General features: G+C 56.8%; 5 protein-coding genes across 5 annotated transcripts; 4 read left to right on the forward strand and 1 right to left on the reverse strand.

Annotated features, from left to right (window-relative positions):
- Window positions 1-2502: 2502 nt before the first annotated feature.
- C8Q71DRAFT_821934 (glyceraldehyde-3-phosphate dehydrogenase) lies at window positions 2503-3837 on the forward strand (the record flags this gene model as incomplete). The annotated part of the gene is made up of 6 exons (XM_047926209.1): window positions 2503-2554; window positions 2611-2630; window positions 2697-2701; window positions 2754-2823; window positions 2874-3455; window positions 3507-3837. The coding sequence occupies exons 1-6, from the start codon at window positions 2549-2551 to the stop codon at window positions 3835-3837; spliced, it is 1014 nt and encodes a 337-aa protein (XP_047779743.1). The 5' UTR covers window positions 2503-2548.
- A 414-nt stretch (window positions 3838-4251) lies between these two features.
- C8Q71DRAFT_706143 (SET domain-containing protein) lies at window positions 4252-7340 on the reverse strand (the record flags this gene model as incomplete). Its single annotated transcript, XM_047920487.1, has 12 exons — window positions 4252-4821; window positions 4886-5428; window positions 5490-5549; window positions 5602-5727; window positions 5779-5886; window positions 5946-6050; window positions 6108-6193; window positions 6242-6345; window positions 6406-6581; window positions 6641-6764; window positions 6817-6903; window positions 6955-7340. 12 exons carry the CDS (start codon window positions 7338-7340, stop codon window positions 4252-4254), a joined length of 2475 nt encoding a protein of 824 aa, XP_047779744.1.
- A 435-nt stretch (window positions 7341-7775) lies between these two features.
- C8Q71DRAFT_754045 (RNA polymerase I associated factor, A49-like protein) lies at window positions 7776-10201 on the forward strand. Its single transcript, XM_047923470.1, has 8 exons — window positions 7776-7908; window positions 7963-8137; window positions 8197-8489; window positions 8931-9183; window positions 9234-9392; window positions 9446-9571; window positions 9628-9653; window positions 9709-10201. Exons 1-8 carry the CDS (start codon window positions 7800-7802, stop codon window positions 9843-9845), a joined length of 1278 nt encoding a protein of 425 aa, XP_047779745.1. The 5' UTR covers window positions 7776-7799; the 3' UTR covers window positions 9846-10201.
- Window positions 10202-10240: 39 nt separating this feature from the next.
- On the forward strand, window positions 10241-13285 carry C8Q71DRAFT_754051 (uncharacterized protein). Its single transcript, XM_047923471.1, has 16 exons — window positions 10241-10547; window positions 10600-10851; window positions 10908-11011; window positions 11065-11247; window positions 11297-11307; window positions 11359-11475; window positions 11538-11764; window positions 11819-11908; window positions 11973-12021; window positions 12075-12212; window positions 12269-12418; window positions 12467-12710; window positions 12765-12855; window positions 12910-12941; window positions 12996-13100; window positions 13162-13285. Exons 1-15 carry the CDS (start codon window positions 10502-10504, stop codon window positions 13083-13085), a joined length of 1824 nt encoding a protein of 607 aa, XP_047779746.1. The 5' UTR covers window positions 10241-10501; the 3' UTR covers window positions 13086-13100; window positions 13162-13285.
- Window positions 13286-13758: 473 nt separating this feature from the next.
- C8Q71DRAFT_557507 (uncharacterized protein) lies at window positions 13759-14990 on the forward strand. Its single transcript, XM_047919334.1, has 3 exons — window positions 13759-14369; window positions 14440-14653; window positions 14712-14990. The coding sequence occupies exons 1-3, from the start codon at window positions 14119-14121 to the stop codon at window positions 14940-14942; spliced, it is 696 nt and encodes a 231-aa protein (XP_047779747.1). The 5' UTR covers window positions 13759-14118; the 3' UTR covers window positions 14943-14990.
- The last annotated feature ends 754 nt before the right edge of the window (window positions 14991-15744 follow it).

Genomic DNA, 15744 nt, shown 5'->3' on the forward strand with positions numbered 1-15744 from the left:
TGTGGTTGGATGACATATTGGATTTGGGAAGATGAGACAGGTCTCGAGGCCGGCCCAGGAGACAGGACTGAATGTGAGTACTGTCACTTGTGCAAATACTACGGGCTGGATCTTCAAGAGGCTGCACAGCGACCTCAGTCCTTTGGAAAGACGGAGAGTTCACGGCCCCAACGTCGCGTCGCCGCCAGTAGGCGCCCTCGTGGTGCTTTGGACTGCGTCGCGGTCAGACAGCCTGTCAGAACGTGCATGAGCACCTGAGTAGAAGCTGCCGAAAAATGAAATGCCCACGAATGCGTACGGTCCACATGTTGCTACTTACCAGTACAAGGTTAGAGTGCGCGCCACAGCAAAGAGAGTTGCTGATCGAGGCTGATTGGCCGAGAGCCCTTCGAAGTTACGCCTACCGTCCGAGTGCAGTCGCGGCGGCTTCGAGGACCGCCCCAGACTGTGTCCTACCTTCTTGTGAGTGGCTCCTACCTGTCGCCGCTGTCCGTCGACCTCATGTCGACTGTACATGGACGCTCGAATGTGACGCGTCCCAGGAGTGGCCGGCCACGATCGGGGTCGGTCTGGATGGAGTTTCCGGATGGAGCGAGGACAGCCAACTGATCTAGCATACGGACGAACTCATGTAGTAGTTCCAAATCCATTAGGTCCGTTGGGATCAGCGCAGACCAGGCGCAGAGATGGACGGCCGCGGTGCCGGCGGTCGGGACTCGAGGGGTCGAGAGGAACGTGCGATTCCGTGGCTGCCAGGCTACTAGCTGCTCATAATGCGGGCACCGCCTTACATCAGACGCACGGAAGGACGATCGAGCATGCACGTCCGCGATGGGGATGTTACGGGTAGCTGACAGCAGCGGTGTCCAGATGGCCTAAGCCTGCGCTCTCGTCAGCAGCGACGAACAGCATGATCCGGATGCGATGCAGGCGGCGTCGAGTCATGGTTGTATGGCCTGAGTAACATGGGTGTATGTGCGCTGGTGCGGGTGCCGAGCTGGGACGATTTGCGGCCGACGAGGAGCGAGGGTTGGGAAAAGTGAGACGATGGACGATCTGGGGACGATCGCGCGGGTGACTCAGGCGGGCAGACGCGCACGTTCGCGCCTCGCACGCCTCCTCCCAGCGAGTGGCACTGCGCGGACCGCGGTCGGGCGGCTGGGCGGGGACTGGCGGGGAGGGCGACTACCGTTACCCGCTAGTCCGTGGATAAAGATCTCGCGCCACCTGCGCGCCACACGCCTCAGCCACCTCGCGTCTCGCGATGTCGCCTTCACACAACGCTCGATGCCTCGCTCAGTACTCGTTCTATGGCTGTGACGACCTCGTTTTCGGAATATACGCATCAAAATCACCTCAGGGAAGGTCTCGGGAAGGCCATATCGACAGTAAGCGCCTTGCAAGACCTCCACTGGCAGACGTGTCGGCGAACACCCGCAGACAGCAGGACTGGCGCACGGGTCTTATACATCGCGTGTTGGGACGCTAGGAGAGGGTGCTAAGGAATGGTCGAGCCGAGGATGACGTTTGCTGGGGTGGAAGGGCAGAGATTGTTCGATGTTAGTGAGTTGTCCTTCTGTCCTTCTGCACTTTTGTGGTGCCAAGCCCCGCTCAGTCCCGTCGGAGTCATAGCATACTTGTTCGCAATTTTGAATGTAGCAATACACCATGTTGAGACGTTCAAACCCAACCTTGATATGTGAAACACTAATGACACGACCTTGTGTCCAACGCCAGCGCCGCCTCCCAGACCCGCTCCGCAGCGGCAGGAGGTCCAGCTGCTAAGCCGATACAATCGTGTTCATTCATAACTATCGTACACAGTCCCATGTATGTGCTCATATTCCACGCTTATGTACTTACCAGAATACATCACACAGCGTACATGATGTTTTGTGAGTGTGACAAGATTCAAAGAAGCTGGCATCCTCACCACCAGTACCATCGCCTGCCAAACTGACCGTTGACAAACTGGGTTGTGTATACTGTCTCAAGCTTTCCGTATAAATACATACCGCGATCTAGTCGCCGTACAGTCTACTCCAGTATCCCAACACGCGATGTCTGCGGGTGTTCGCCGACACGTCTGGAGGTCTTGCAAGGCGCTTACTGTCGATATGGCCTTCCCGAGACCTTCCCTGAGGTGATTTTGACGCATATATTCCGAAAACGAGGTCGTCACAGCCATAGAACGAGCACTGAGCGAGGCATCGAGCGTTGTGTGAAGGCGACATCGCGAGACGCGAGGTGGCTGAGGCGTGTGGCGCGCAGGTGGCGCGAGATCTTTATCCACGGACTAGCGGGTAACGGTAGGCGACGGGCCAGAGCGCGGTGGGCGGCCTTGGGCGCGGACTGGCTGCAGTCACCGCGAATGACGCGCAGAGCGTTCGAGAGACGGGCTGAGCGCCCACGCCCGCCCTGGCCAATGGCGCAGCCCCGAGCCAATCATGATGGCCGATAATCGTCTCCTATAAAGCACACCGCACTCCTCTCCCTGTCCCCATCCTCTCCTCCTCACTCACATCCACCAATCCACACTCACACTGCCATGCCCGTAAGTCCTCCTCGTCGGTAGCATAGTCCAGCCTGCTCACGTACCTTGCTCTCCAGGTCAAGGTCGGAATCAACGGGTGAGTATATGCGCGTCTCTGCGCCTCGCGATCGCGCTGACCACGCCTCGACGCGTTCTTCCCCAGTTTCGGTACGCGTCGCTCTCTTTCTACCCAAAATATTCGCGCCTGACCAAGCTGCAGGTCGTATTGGCCGTATCGTCCTCCGTAATGCTCTCCTCCACGGAGACATCGACGTCGTCGCCGTGAACGAGTGAGTCGGCCGCACACCCAGCCCTCAGCCGCCTGCTGACGTCTTCGCAGCCCCTTCATCGACCTTGAGTACATGGTCTACATGTTCAAGTACGACTCCGTCCACGGCCGCTTCAAGGGCACCGTCGAGGCCAAGAACGGCAAGCTCTACGTCGAGGGCAAGCCCATCTCCGTCTTCGCCGAGCGGGACCCCTCCAACATCCCCTGGGGCTCCGTCGGCGCCCACTACGTCGTCGAGTCCACCGGTGTCTTCACCACGACCGAGAAGGCCTCCGCCCACCTCAAGGGCGGCGCCAAGAAGGTCATCATCTCCGCGCCCTCCAGCGACGCGCCCATGTTCGTCTGCGGCGTGAACCTCGACAGCTACGACTCCAAGTACACCGTCATCTCCAACGCGAGCTGCACCACCAACTGCCTCGCGCCCCTCGCCAAGGTCATCCACGACAACTTCGGCATCGCCGAGGGCCTCATGTCCACCATCCACTCGACCACCGCCACCCAGAAGACCGTCGACGGCCCCTCGAATAAGGACTGGCGTGGCGGCCGTGCCGTCGGCAACAACATCATCCCCTCCTCGACCGGTGCCGCCAAGGCCGTCGGCAAGGTCATCCCCTCGCTCAACGGCAAGCTGACGTGAGTCCCGCCTTTCCCCCCTCTAACACCCCCTCACCCACCCCCGTGCAGCGGCCTCTCCTTCCGTGTCCCGACGGTCGACGTCTCCGTCGTCGACCTCGTCGTGCGGCTCGAGAAGCCCGCCTCGTACGAGGAGATCAAGAAGGCGATCCAGGCCGCCGCGGACGGGCCCATGAAGGGCATCCTCGCGTACACGGACGAGAAGGTCGTCTCGACCGACTTCACCGGCAACGAGCACTCGTCCATCTTCGACGCGGACGCGGGCATCCAGCTCTCGCCCACCTTCGTCAAGCTCATCTCGTGGTACGACAACGAGTGGGGCTACTCCAAGCGCGTCTGCGACCTCCTCGCGTACGCCGCGAAGAAGGACGGCGCGTTCTGAGCGCGGACCCACCTGCACACTCGAGCGCCTGCCTTGGGCGGGCGCGCGGCGCCCGGCTCGCGAGGGCGAGGCGCGCACGCGGGGTCGGAAGGGAAGTAAGAAGTTTGTAGTTATACGAAGCAAAATAGAAATGTCACTTGTACTCGTTACGATCCTAATGACATCGCTCTGTACACTGCGTCGTGTCCTCCTCAGTATGCGCGTTTCGTCTGCTCATTTTGCGCTGCACGCCATACCACGAAGGACTTCTGGCATCATCGACACCCTTACTAGCAAAACACAACCGCGAGCAACTTCGCTACGTATATCACGTCGACAGCGCGACCGACAGACAGCCGTCCTGCCCGGGCCCAAAGGAAAGGAAGCACACCCAACCCCGGTCCAGCCCAGCCGTCAGCCCAACGCCCTCCCGTGCTACGACACGGACACCGCACTAACGACGACGGGCCTCACGCGCGCCGCCTGGCCCATCTTCTCGCTGTCCGGGTCCCACCCGCACTCCTCCCTCCGATGCCGGAGCCGCGGGTCGCCCACGACTGCCGCCGGCGTCTGCGCGGGCGTGCCGACCGAGTCGGACGGCGGCGTCTCCGAGTCGGGCTGCGGCGACGCCTCCTCTGCGTCCGCGCCGTCCATGTCCATGTCCATGTCGTCGTCGTCGTCGCCGTCGCCGTCGCCGTCGGGGGCGAGGTCCATCATGTCCGCGACGGCCGCGTCGAGGTCGGTGCCCTCGCCGGAGAGCGACGGGGAGAGCACGGACGGGGACGCGGAGGCGCCGGGCTGCGCGGACGAGGACGCGGAGGCGGACGCGGAGGGGCGCGCGCCGCCGCTCTCGCGCCGCTTCTTGTCCATCTTGCGGAGGATCTTGGCGATGTACTCCTTCGCGAACTTCTTGATCTTGACGACCTTCTCGTCGGAGAGCGTGTCGAGGCGGCCCTCGCGGAAGGACGAGGACTTCTTCTCCTTCTCGGCGATGATGTGCGTGAGCTGCGTGAGCGTGCGTAGTCAGTAAATGGGGAACGGAGGAGAATGGGGAGACGGCGCGCCGCACCTCCTTGGCGTGTTTCTTGAACTGGTCGTGGTCGAGCTGGTCGCGGTGCTTCGACATGCACTTCACGATGACCGCGCCGACGAGCTTGAGGAGCCGCTTCTCCTTGTTCGCCTCCCTCTCCTCCTGGCTCAGCTGCTTCCGCTTCTTCCGCCGCGCCTCCTTCGCCTCGCGCTTCTTCTGCTCCTCCTCCTCCTTTTCCTTGTCCGCGTCGGCCTTGGACGGCGCGGCGACGGCAGTGGCGAGCGCCGCCTCCGCTGCCGCGGACGCCTTCGCGATGATGGCTGCGACGTCCCGCTCGCGCTGCTGCACGATGTCCCATGCGTTGACGAGCTTGACGGCGGGCGCGGGGGGCTCAGCGACCTCCTTCGCGGCGTCCTTGGGCTTGGGCGGCGGTGGCGCGGGTGCGCGGAGCTTGAAGTCGAGCTTGGAGGCTTCGTTCTCGAAGACGAAGAGCGTGTCGGGGCGCGCGCGCTTCTGCGGGCGAGGGTCGGCCACTCTGTAGGATAGGCCGGACGATGGCGCAGGGGCATCGTCTTCGTCCCCCTCCTGCGCGAACGAACGTCATTGAGTACAGGCGTAGGACGGTGTAGACTTGAGATCTCACCCCTTTCAACCGCTTTGGTATTCGATACGCGTACTCCAAGGCATCCCATTGTGCAAGCAACTACTCGATCGTCAGACATATAATGCCAAAAACATGGTATAGATGTGCCGACCTTCTGGGCGAGCTCTGCAAGCATTTGGTTCTCGGACTGTGCGCATGCTTGAACCGGAACGTTGATCTTGGAGTCCTCGACTTTGTTCCGTTGGATGAGTGGCCAAGTCATCATGCACTCGATCGCCTGCACACCATTAGTCATGACGCAACACGGCACCTCCAAAACGATGCTCACCGATATAGACACCTCCGCGTCGGTACTGTAGTCCTCGAGGATGTTGGTCATGACGCTGAAGCCACGAAGACGCATAAGCTGCCGCAAAGCAGGTTGATCTTCCGTCATCTACAGGTATGATGACATCAGGACCAGCACAGCGACAGCGCGACACGACCACCACCGACCTTTATACGCGTCAGCAACTTGATGAGGACCTTGCGGCTCTGTGTCTGTCGGAGCGCCTGGACGACCTTCGGTATGTCCTTTTCGATGAGTGGCTTGAGTGTAGGCTGATGCGACGTGTGCGGTTAACACAATATTGACAGTTAAGCAGTAAGTGAACGCACGATGAAGTCCTCGTCGAGCTTCTTGCTCTTCCTCTTCTTGCTCCCCTTGAGACCCAAGACCGCGACCTCCTCGGAAATACCGAGCGCTAAAGCATTGTCAGCTTACGTGAAGGTTGAAGGCACGATCGGCGCACCATCGAGGTAGAGATCGTCCATAGCCGCGATATCGGTCTGCGTCTTGCCACCGATGAACCCGACGCAATTCGGCTCTCCGCAATAACATGGTTGTGCGTCATGGCTGCAGAACCGCATTGAGTATGCTTCTCCTGAACGACCACTGTCAGACCGTGCCACTTACCCATACCGGTCAACGTTGTAGTTGAATGTGAGCTCTTCGTTCTTCTTGATGTGCCGGTTGGCGAAGATACCCATGCGCACATGCTGATCCACTGTCCACTTTGCTACGTAACAATTGGGGTTACAGCTGTGGTTAGCAAAGCGGCCGATTCCACCTCGCTTGGTGGCGTCAATGAACTTCGCGAATCGAGTCAGCGAATCAATACGGATCCTCGACGTCGACGTATTCGACATACCTCGTCCTTCTGGAGCATCATGAAGTAGAAATGTCGGATACCCTCTTCGGCATACTGTCGCATGCGTTTGAGGAAAGTGGGCTGGCTGACTACGTCGCCCAGATATTCGTAAATGAAGGTGTCCCTATTCCAATGTTTGAGTCCTCCATGGAGAAGCACGAAGATGGGGTGCATACTTTGGCAGATCCTCTGCAGCACGGAGACCAAACCCCTTCATTTCAGTTTGCACGATCTCGATAGGCGCGTACTGCCTCAGCTGAAATCTGCACTGCCGTTGAGTATTGAGTGAAAGCTGCGATAGTCTGAGCACTTACCGTTGATTTTGGCAGTATGAGCGACATCGACAATCGTCGGGGAGGCACTCTACCTGCGTGAGTCGGTTGATACAATCCGAGCCACACGCATCGTCAGGGTGATCCACCCCATGTTCGTACTGACACTCGCAGGTCATACTCTCTAGAGCTTCCCGCGACCGTCCGAGAGTGCCATATTGGTAGTGATTTTGCTCGAGCTGAACAAATGTGCGTCGTGCGTCCTCCTCAGCGCGGGGGAGGTGGCCGATGAGCTGCGGCTCGCTCTTGGGCTTGCCCCGTGAGGAGACAGGCGGTGTAGCAGACGGCCGGTCGTCTTCAAGTTTCAGGGCAGCGGTCTCTTGCTTGAGCTCTGAAGAGGAGCTCCGTGAGGTCGATGGTTCGTCCATGTCGAAGTTGTAGAGGTCGTCGATGTCTGCCTTCGCAGATGAGTCGGCCCCGAGCTTGACGCCGAGAGTCGCGCCAACGGCATGCCCCATGGCTTCGGGCTTCACGCCCTTGTCTGCCAGTTCAGAGGTGCTGCGCGAACTGGCCGCATGAATTCCGCCTCTGTCGCCGTTTGCGAGGGGCGGGGTATATGATACGCTGCGCGTAGAAGGAGGTCGAGTGCCTGCCATTTCCGGGTTTGTCAGGACACAATAGAAGGAGGTCCTCGAATGGCCCGGCGAGTAGATGCGAGTATACAGACGAATAAGTTACGGCCAGAACTAGGCGAGCATGCAGGAAGCAATAGACCTGTGCGAAATAAGATATCTCGAGCAGAGTCACCGAGTACTCACGGATGGCCAGAACTTGGTGGCGGGAGGCAAAGTGGCTGAGCCAATCACGCTCTCACTTCGACGCACACCATGGCCTCTGCCTCCATTTCGAGAAAACGCAAACGCGACACCGACGATGCTGGAAAAATCACCCTCCTGAACTCGTCTCAGTCAACATCGCACCTTGGCCCAGTGTTAGGTAACACTTGTTCAGAGATGCTCAGAGCGCGTCAAATTGACTCTTGCCGTCCAGCCAGTTTTCCAGCCCTCCAACCGCCTAAGAAGACATCATTCCGGTGCTGGCGGAGAGACAAGCATGTCGACGGGACGGAAGCTTTTGCGTCTCAGGACACCCTCGTCGCTGGAGAAACGGAGACGGTAGAGTTCTCCACATCGGGCGAAAGCCAACAGGCCTCCGTGGGCTGCAGGTATGTGTAAAGTGATGCGATCCGGGCCTGCTTTCTCACTGCAATAATCATCTTTTCAGCTATCTAGTTGCTGTACACAACAAACGGACGAACACAACTGTGTTCCGTCCCGCACCACTCCATATCATGAACCAACAAGTGAAAGCGCTCAAGAACCTTGCTCCCATAGAGGCCACCAATGAGGAACGCGCACAGCTGCGTAACAAACTTGGTGAAACGTTCGGAACGAAGAAGGCGAAGGCAGCCATCCGCGCGCAAGAGCGAAACAGGGTGGATATCGATGCTCTGAAGGGTGTGACCGGTCATCTGCAAGAAACCATCATGGAGAATACTAGCAGTTTACCGACATTAGGTATGTGTTCTAACATCTGCTGTGTATCTTCACTGCTCTACGACCTCCGGCACATCCTGTTCGCCTCTGGTGCACTATACTGAAGACCTTGATCCGGTCCTGCACAACGGAAGGATCTGGGACGCTCTTCATGTGATATGGTGCAAACTCTTTCCTGGACGAAGCTGTTGTGCAGCGACCACACGTCCCAGAGAACGACATTGCTGTCCGTTCGAGTCAGTGCGGTGAGACTCCGTTACGACGGCAATGTGTGTTCGGGTGCTACGCTACGTACATGTGTGTACGTCCCAGCCTCGATTCCTCGTCTGATGACGTTCCCGAGCACATATCATACATACAAACATCTTCATCCAATGTCTTTTGTCACCTGACTCGGCGTTCGCTAGCGTCACTGGCTCATCGGTGTACTTCCTTCCTACACCTACTTACCATCATCTACAGAGGAGGCGAAGGAAGCCGCGGACAGCAACCGACTCATTCCCCCACACAACCCGAACGCAGATCGACCGGACAACGTCTATGCGTTGCACGACATCATCCCTGAGACGGAGTTCAATGCTTTGTCGGTGGCACCGTTCCGGTCTGCAACAAATGTCCAGGAACGGAAGGCGTTGTTGCCCTTCCGACAATCGAATTGGGTCAACCAGCATATCTATCAATTGTTCCAGGCGCCGAAGCTCAGGAAGACCGACCTGTCAGTGTCTGCATGATGACAGATTTGCGCTTCCACTGACAGTCGCATAGGAAGATCGTCATGTATGTCTCTGCGATGCTGGCGTTCAGGATGGCAGCGCGGTCCGTCAACGACAAAGAGGCGTTACAGAAGAAGTTCACCGGCGTACCGCAAATCGTCGTTGATGGGTTGTTGTCTCGGTTCACAGAAAGCGAGAGAGATACGAACAAGTAAACTTTACTGATACTCCCATCATCCCATGGTACTGATGCGGGGTATCCAGAATCAAGGTAACGAGCCAAACAGAGACGATGCTCATGACATATATGCTCGCGCTCTGCCTGCGCGTCGATGACTTCGCAACCGACACGGAGCTTATTGCCCACGATCTCAAAATGCCGGCCTCCAAGTACGGTTTTTTTTACCTTCCGATGTGCTCTTCGATCGTACTGACTACGTCGTTAGGGTCAACCCGCTATTCAAGGCGCTCGGTACGTGGACCCGAGTCAGGTCATGAGAAGCATAGCGTCTGACTTGTTTTGTCAGGGTGTAACATCCGCAAGCTAGACCACAAAGACCTCAAACGGCTGGGCCTGCCCGACTCTGCTACAGAGTCGAAGCGTGCGATCTTGGAGGTGCCTGTGAAGTTCCCTCAGCCGCGTCCGAAGCGTGCTCGCCGCTAGGAACATGTTACATCTACGTCGGGATACAGCACTTTGTGAATTGATCCCTGGTGGTGGTGTTGCCTTCTCCACATTCTGCTGCGAAGATCCATCTGCGGAGCGCGTCCGCGTCGCTGGGACCCAGATATCTGTTCCCGGGGCTGCTTAGGTGAGGTACTCAAGTCCTGCGCGGGAGTTCTCTTCGGCTCTTCTACTGTGCATTGCGGCGCTGCTTCCGATTGCCCGGATGTTGCGGCGTGGATGAATGCGGACTCATTCAGTGGGAGTCCGCATGCCTCTTCGAAAGTCAGCATCTCGCAAGCATCGGCCTGTACGTTCGTTTCGCAAACGTTTTACCACTTTATGCCATGAACTCAGACGTTGGCCGACAGCTCGGAGGAATGACTAGCAATGGTGGCTTATAGTCGTTCCTCAGTCTAACCCTTGTGAGACGGTGTATTACTTCGTGAGCGGATCATGAGAGATTTCCCGTTGTTTGCCCGCTGTCATCACGAAGCTTGTGTTGCTTGGACAGCTCCAACCCGATCTGCATCCTACGGCGCTAAGGATGGCGCTGCAACATCCTTTGGGTGTTTGTGAATTCATTTAAAAAGCAGGGATGGCTGGCTTCGAGAAGGCGTGTCCAAGGACAGATACGACCCTGGTCCTATATCGCCATGTCGAACTCACCCTCTTCTGAAGTAGATATCATCATTGCTGGAGGCAAGCTTCTCTGAGCATTCGATCTCGTCGCCAAACTGACGTGTATTTGTAGGCGGTACAAGCGGGCTAGTAGTTGCTAGTCGGCTGTCGGAAGCAGACCCGTCACTGAGTATCCTCGTTCTGGAGGCAGGCCCGCCGACACACGACGACTTGGCGCACATCCAACCTGCCCGCTACTTGAGCCATCTGCTCCCAGACAGCAAGACCGTCAGGTTCTATGAAGGCAAGAAGACCGAGGAGCTCGCAGGCCGAGGTGTCGTCGTACCGTGCGGCCAGTGTCTGGGAGGTGGATCCAGCGTGAACTGTACGTCGCCCGTTCACGCTGTGGATAGCCCAAAACTAAGCTATATATCCACCCAGTCACGGTGTATGCACGGCCGGCTGCGTCTGACTTCGACGATTGGGAGAATGTCTATGGCAACAGCGGATGGGGCTCGAAAGACCTCATACCCCTTTTACAGAAGGTATATCAATGTTTTCTCCTATCACTCCTAGTCGCGGTGCTCACGCAGAGCAGTCAGAGACATACCAAGCTGAGGGGTCTGCGGACACGCACGGCTACTCGGGTCCTCTCAAGGTTTCGTACGGCGGACTCTTCACGAATGTGGGGCAGCAATTCCTCGAAGTCGCTGCGCGGTACGATGCGAAGCGTTCTCTGATGGAAGATCCCAACGGGCTGTTCAAATGTAATGCATATGGGGTTAGTACGTGCAGAACGCTCCAATTGACTTTCGTTGATTGTCCCGCAGAGGTGGCAGAAGTTCGTGGTCATATCGGTTGTGGTGTGAAAGTGGAACTAATCAACGAATAGGTACATAAGCGCGGACGATGGACGGCGGTCCGACGTGCCTCACAACTACATCTACAACCGTAACTTCACCAAGCTCGAGATACTTACAGGTTACATAGTGAAGCGAGTTGTCTTTGAGTGAGTCTGATTTCCTCCCTTTACAAATGGTGGTGGTACCAGGGTGCTGACGAGAAGCACAGAGGCAATCGAGCCGTTGGCGTCGAATACACGCCAAATGTACGGTTCCGGCCTAACGAGAAGCAAGAGATTCAATGCGTCAGAGCGCGCAAGCTAGTGCTATTGTCTGCAGGCGCCTTTGGGTCACCTGCGATCTTGGAACGTTCTGGTATCGGGTCGCCGGACGTGTTGAAGAAGTTCGGTATAGGCCCCTTGGTGGACTTGCCCGGCGTAGGAGAGAACTATCAAGGTGTGTATCGTTGACCCTCAAATTACTCCAGTGTTCTCATCTTGACTGATGTAGACCACCAAGTTGTCTTCACACCGTACCTCGTGAAGGATGAGGCTGAGACCCTTGACGGAATTGTCAGAGGCGATCCAGAGGAAGTCGACAGTACGTGTTTCCGCTAGGTGGCGCGCATACGCTATAATGCCGGCAACTGATCTCAACCTTTTAGAATGGAACGCACAATGGTTGAAGGACGGCTCTGGACTGATGGCGCACAAGTGAGTCATTCTAGTGCCCGTGAGATCTTAATGGCTCATAAGGAATGGCTCAGCGGTATCGATGCTGCTGGTAAATTGCGGCCGTTCCCCGAAGAACTCGAGCTCATTGGCCCCGAATTTCGCAAGAGGTGGGAGACATACTACAAAGACGCGCTAGATAAGCCTGCCATTTGGTGCGGCACGGTCTCCGAGTGAGTATCGGCACATTGCAGATGCGGAGTCGGCCCGCTGAAGTAGTCGCTCGCAGATACGTGGGCAATCCGTCGACAGTCCCCAAGCGGAAATACGTCACTATTGGCTGCTACGTGCAATACCCTGCGTCCACGGGCTACGTACACATTACCTCCACAGACGATGTGTCTGCTGCTCCTGACTTCGACCCTGGCTTCCTACGTCGGTCAGTGTCATGTATACAGGCGTTCCATGGATCTGACATTGGTTCTAGGGCTGAAGACCTCGTCCTCTTGAGATGGGGTTACAAGCACGGCCGCGAGCTCGCGCGTCGAATGCCGCTGTACTGCGGCGAATATTTGCCTGACCACCCGCAGTTTCGAGACAGTAGCCAAGCTTCCTGCAGTGCTGAAGGGCAGTCCGTTGCCGTGGATGCACCGCCCCTGCAATACACGGCTGAGGACGACAAGGCTATCGACGATCATACTCGCCGCGCTGTACAGACATCCTGGCACTCCGTAAGCCTCCATGAATACCTTTGATTGTAATCCGTTGCTATATGGTGCGTGCAGCTCGGAACCTGCGCAATGAGACCTCGCGAGCAAGATGGTGTCGTAGACGCGAAGTTGAACGTGTATGGAGTCACCGGGTTAAAGGTCGCAGGTACGTCAGACTGCCTCTCGCGTACATTTTCGTAGAGTTCATGCGAATAAACAGACATGTCTATCGCACCGGGTAATGTTTGTGCTGTGGGTACCATCCCCTTTCTCCTGAGCATTGTGGCTGACTTGCCCTATTCATAGAATACATACTCCACTGCGCTCGTCATCGGAGAGAAGGCAGCAATCATTATTATGGAGGAGCTGGGTATCTCGGGAGCTCATACAGCTTGAAAGTCCTTGTGATATGTGCGTTAGTGACTCCCTGTCTGTAGCGTGTCATGGGAATATGTATACTGGGTATTCGCAGCCTACGACTCGGCCTGTAACAGAGGGTACCGGGGCGATTCACCGCGACCTACGGCGATCTATCGTTGAAAGAGGAGGAGGGAAAGGGGACGAAGAAGACTGCGGGCAGGGCGAAGACACGACCGACTCGACAGGGAGGCTGACAGGCGCAGACGGGCGGGACCAACTGACATGACGGAGATGCTCTATTTCTCATCACAATCCACTACTCCACATTCCGTGTTACTGTACTACACTCCTGATGCCATCGCGGCTGACGGACATGCGCAGCGAAGCGAGGACGACGACAAGGACTCCGTAGGATAGATCATCATGTTTATGTCTACATAGGGCGCCGCCCTCAGCGACACTAAATGGAACAAACAAACAAACAAACAGAGGGTACATTCGTACGTCGGCAGCGCCGCACAGGTTCGACCATGTGTTGTGTACAATCACAGAGAATGGTGCTCAGGGAGTCTGCACCTCAACCTTCCAAGTGGCTATCTGGACCTTGAAGGAGCAGTACCAACCGGGCGCGCGCCGCGCGGCGTGGCGACTGCGCCACAGACGCGTCTAGCAAGAGCACGTGACCGTATTAGGGCAGATGTCGTGTCGTGTTAACTGTTACTTAGTTCAAGCTTATGCGCACTAGTACTCACCGCTGCACCAACACACATCGCAATCCGCTCAAGCATGTTTACAGTGCTAGCGCTTAGATGTACCTAACATTCAAAGTGACGGTATCCGTGCACTATAGTCTATGATGAGCTCGATATTGACGTCTCCGCGATCCTCCCGCGCTAACCTTCTTAGCGTCCGACGACGGCGGCGACGATCACCGACCCTTACATAACCTCGGACGACCCTGGAAGAACCTAAGTTAAGTAACGGCATCGTCTTATGCTGCGTTCCCGAGGTAGATTGAAGCACAATCTCCTTCAACCACCCACACTCTCTTGTCTCCCTCAGCCAAGTAATGCCCAAGTGGCCGGCCAAGGCTGCACAGCCATTTGTAGATTCGGACTTGCAGGAGGTCTACGAGGCCTGTAATTGGCACTACATCTGGCAAGCAGAGTATGGCGGGCCCAGCGAAGACAGCTGCCCGGGCGACGACGTTGATGGATACGACGCGATGGAGACTCGGACAGTCCCGGACGAAGAGGACAACGTTGATGCGCAGATTGTGCACGCCGTGCTATACGCTGCGACTAACCTTGCAGACTACTAGTAAGTCGCATGCGAAGTCCCTGACGGGTATATGTGTTTCGGACGGCAGCTCATTAAATGTATCATCCAGCAAACGCATGCTTGACGATCCCCTTGACTCCGACTACGCCCAAGCAGTCGACCCAAGGACTCTGCTGAGACTGCTCACAGCCGAAAAAACGCGCTCGCGCGCCATAGGAGAGACGATTTCTTCTCTGAGGAACACTACACTCGCTAAGGAGGGATGGTCCGACGCGTCATATTGGGACATGCAAGCTAAGCTGGAGATGTCGTTGACGCTTGAAGTGAGTGCGCAGCCGAATACCACCGCAAGAAAATGTCACGGTGACCCCGTTTTTTTAGGCAATGATACCCGCTGAACGGCCCAGCGTGGGCCCAAATAGTCTGAGATACATCGCGCTGTTGCGCACTCTGCCTGTGAAGGCCAGGAAGTCCAAAAACCGCATGAGACGCAAATCGGCAAACACCACCCCCTATGCGCGCCAACAGCCACACCGACATGAGGGATCAGACGCTCTGGCGAGGTGCTCGGGGCCAAGCCCTTTGAAGTACTGCAGTACGAGTACCGAATGAAGGCGTATGCTCGGCGCCGACCTGCAAAGGGAGAGGGTGCGTTTCTTGAAGTAGTTCGCATAGGATGTTCAGCTTGCGATTTGAGACAATCGTTGTCCTTTGTAGGAATCCCTTGAACGTGCCATCCTCCCGCTCATCAAGGAATGCTGATGGCCCGTCGCATTGCTGCGTGTCAATCGGCAGCCCCTTGTACTCATCTACTCCGACATCGTACTAGACTCACAATACCACTGCATGCTGCGTAACGGTCCACCGGCGTGCACGAGCGAGGGTCTCACTGGCGGAAAGATATTCTTCTGCCTTCGCAGATGCAGCTTCACAGAGAAGTTCAGCTAAACATATGTGCCTATCGTCGAGACTGGGTCGTCCGTAATCACCCAGCGTGCGGTAAACTATATGTCCGTTCGCTGATGGTTCTCACACCCGGCACAGCGTTACGGCCATCCGGTCATAACGACTCCCCAGTAGAAAGCCACCGGCGAACGAACCATCGCAGTAGTTGCTACTATGCGAACGCTGGGCAGGAAGGCATCATCAAGGCCCATCAACAGGCCTGTGTAGCAGAAGAGGTGAAGTCATGCTGTGTCTTCCCGGCAATGGACTAATAACGTTTGGTAGACCGTAGCCCAGTGCCGTTCGAACGCAGTCACTTCAAACCACGAGAAAGTGGAAACGTTTGCTCGCATCACTCGGCTCGCGGCCTCTTTCGGAAGCTCTGGTGCTGGCACTCGTTTCCTGCATTCGCGAATCTCTGTTCGTCCCGAGCATGGCTCCATTTAGACGATTCTTTCACGGCCGCAGA

Source organism: Rhodofomes roseus (assembly GCF_022264815.1).
Source record: "Rhodofomes roseus strain CIRM-BRFM 1785 chromosome Unknown C8Q71scaffold_8, whole genome shotgun sequence".
Classification (NCBI taxonomy): Eukaryota; Fungi; Basidiomycota; class Agaricomycetes; order Polyporales; family Fomitopsidaceae; genus Rhodofomes; species Rhodofomes roseus.

Bases quoted from the DNA above. Each gene is read 5' to 3' on its own strand.
- C8Q71DRAFT_754045 (XM_047923470.1), top strand. From the start codon at position 7,800: ATGGCCTCTGCCTCCATTTCGAGAAAACGCAAACGCGACACCGACGAT. The intron at 8,138-8,196 runs GTATGTGTAAAG...TCATCTTTTCAG, and splicing joins CAGGCCTCCGTGGGCTGCAG to CTATCTAGTTGCTGTACACA. The intron at 9,184-9,233 runs GTCAGTGTCTGC...ACAGTCGCATAG, and splicing joins AAGCTCAGGAAGACCGACCT to GAAGATCGTCATGTATGTCT.
- C8Q71DRAFT_754051 (XM_047923471.1), top strand. From the start codon at position 10,502: ATGTCGAACTCACCCTCTTCTGAAGTAGATATCATCATTGCTGGAG. The intron at 10,548-10,599 runs GCAAGCTTCTCT...GTGTATTTGTAG, and splicing joins AGATATCATCATTGCTGGAG to GCGGTACAAGCGGGCTAGTA. The intron at 12,711-12,764 runs GTAAGCCTCCAT...TGGTGCGTGCAG, and splicing joins TACAGACATCCTGGCACTCC to CTCGGAACCTGCGCAATGAG.
- C8Q71DRAFT_557507 (XM_047919334.1), top strand. From the start codon at position 14,119: ATGCCCAAGTGGCCGGCCAAGGCTGCACAGCCATTTGTAGATTCGGAC. The intron at 14,370-14,439 runs GTAAGTCGCATG...TGTATCATCCAG, and splicing joins ACTAACCTTGCAGACTACTA to CAAACGCATGCTTGACGATC. The intron at 14,654-14,711 runs GTGAGTGCGCAG...CCGTTTTTTTAG, and splicing joins AGATGTCGTTGACGCTTGAA to GCAATGATACCCGCTGAACG.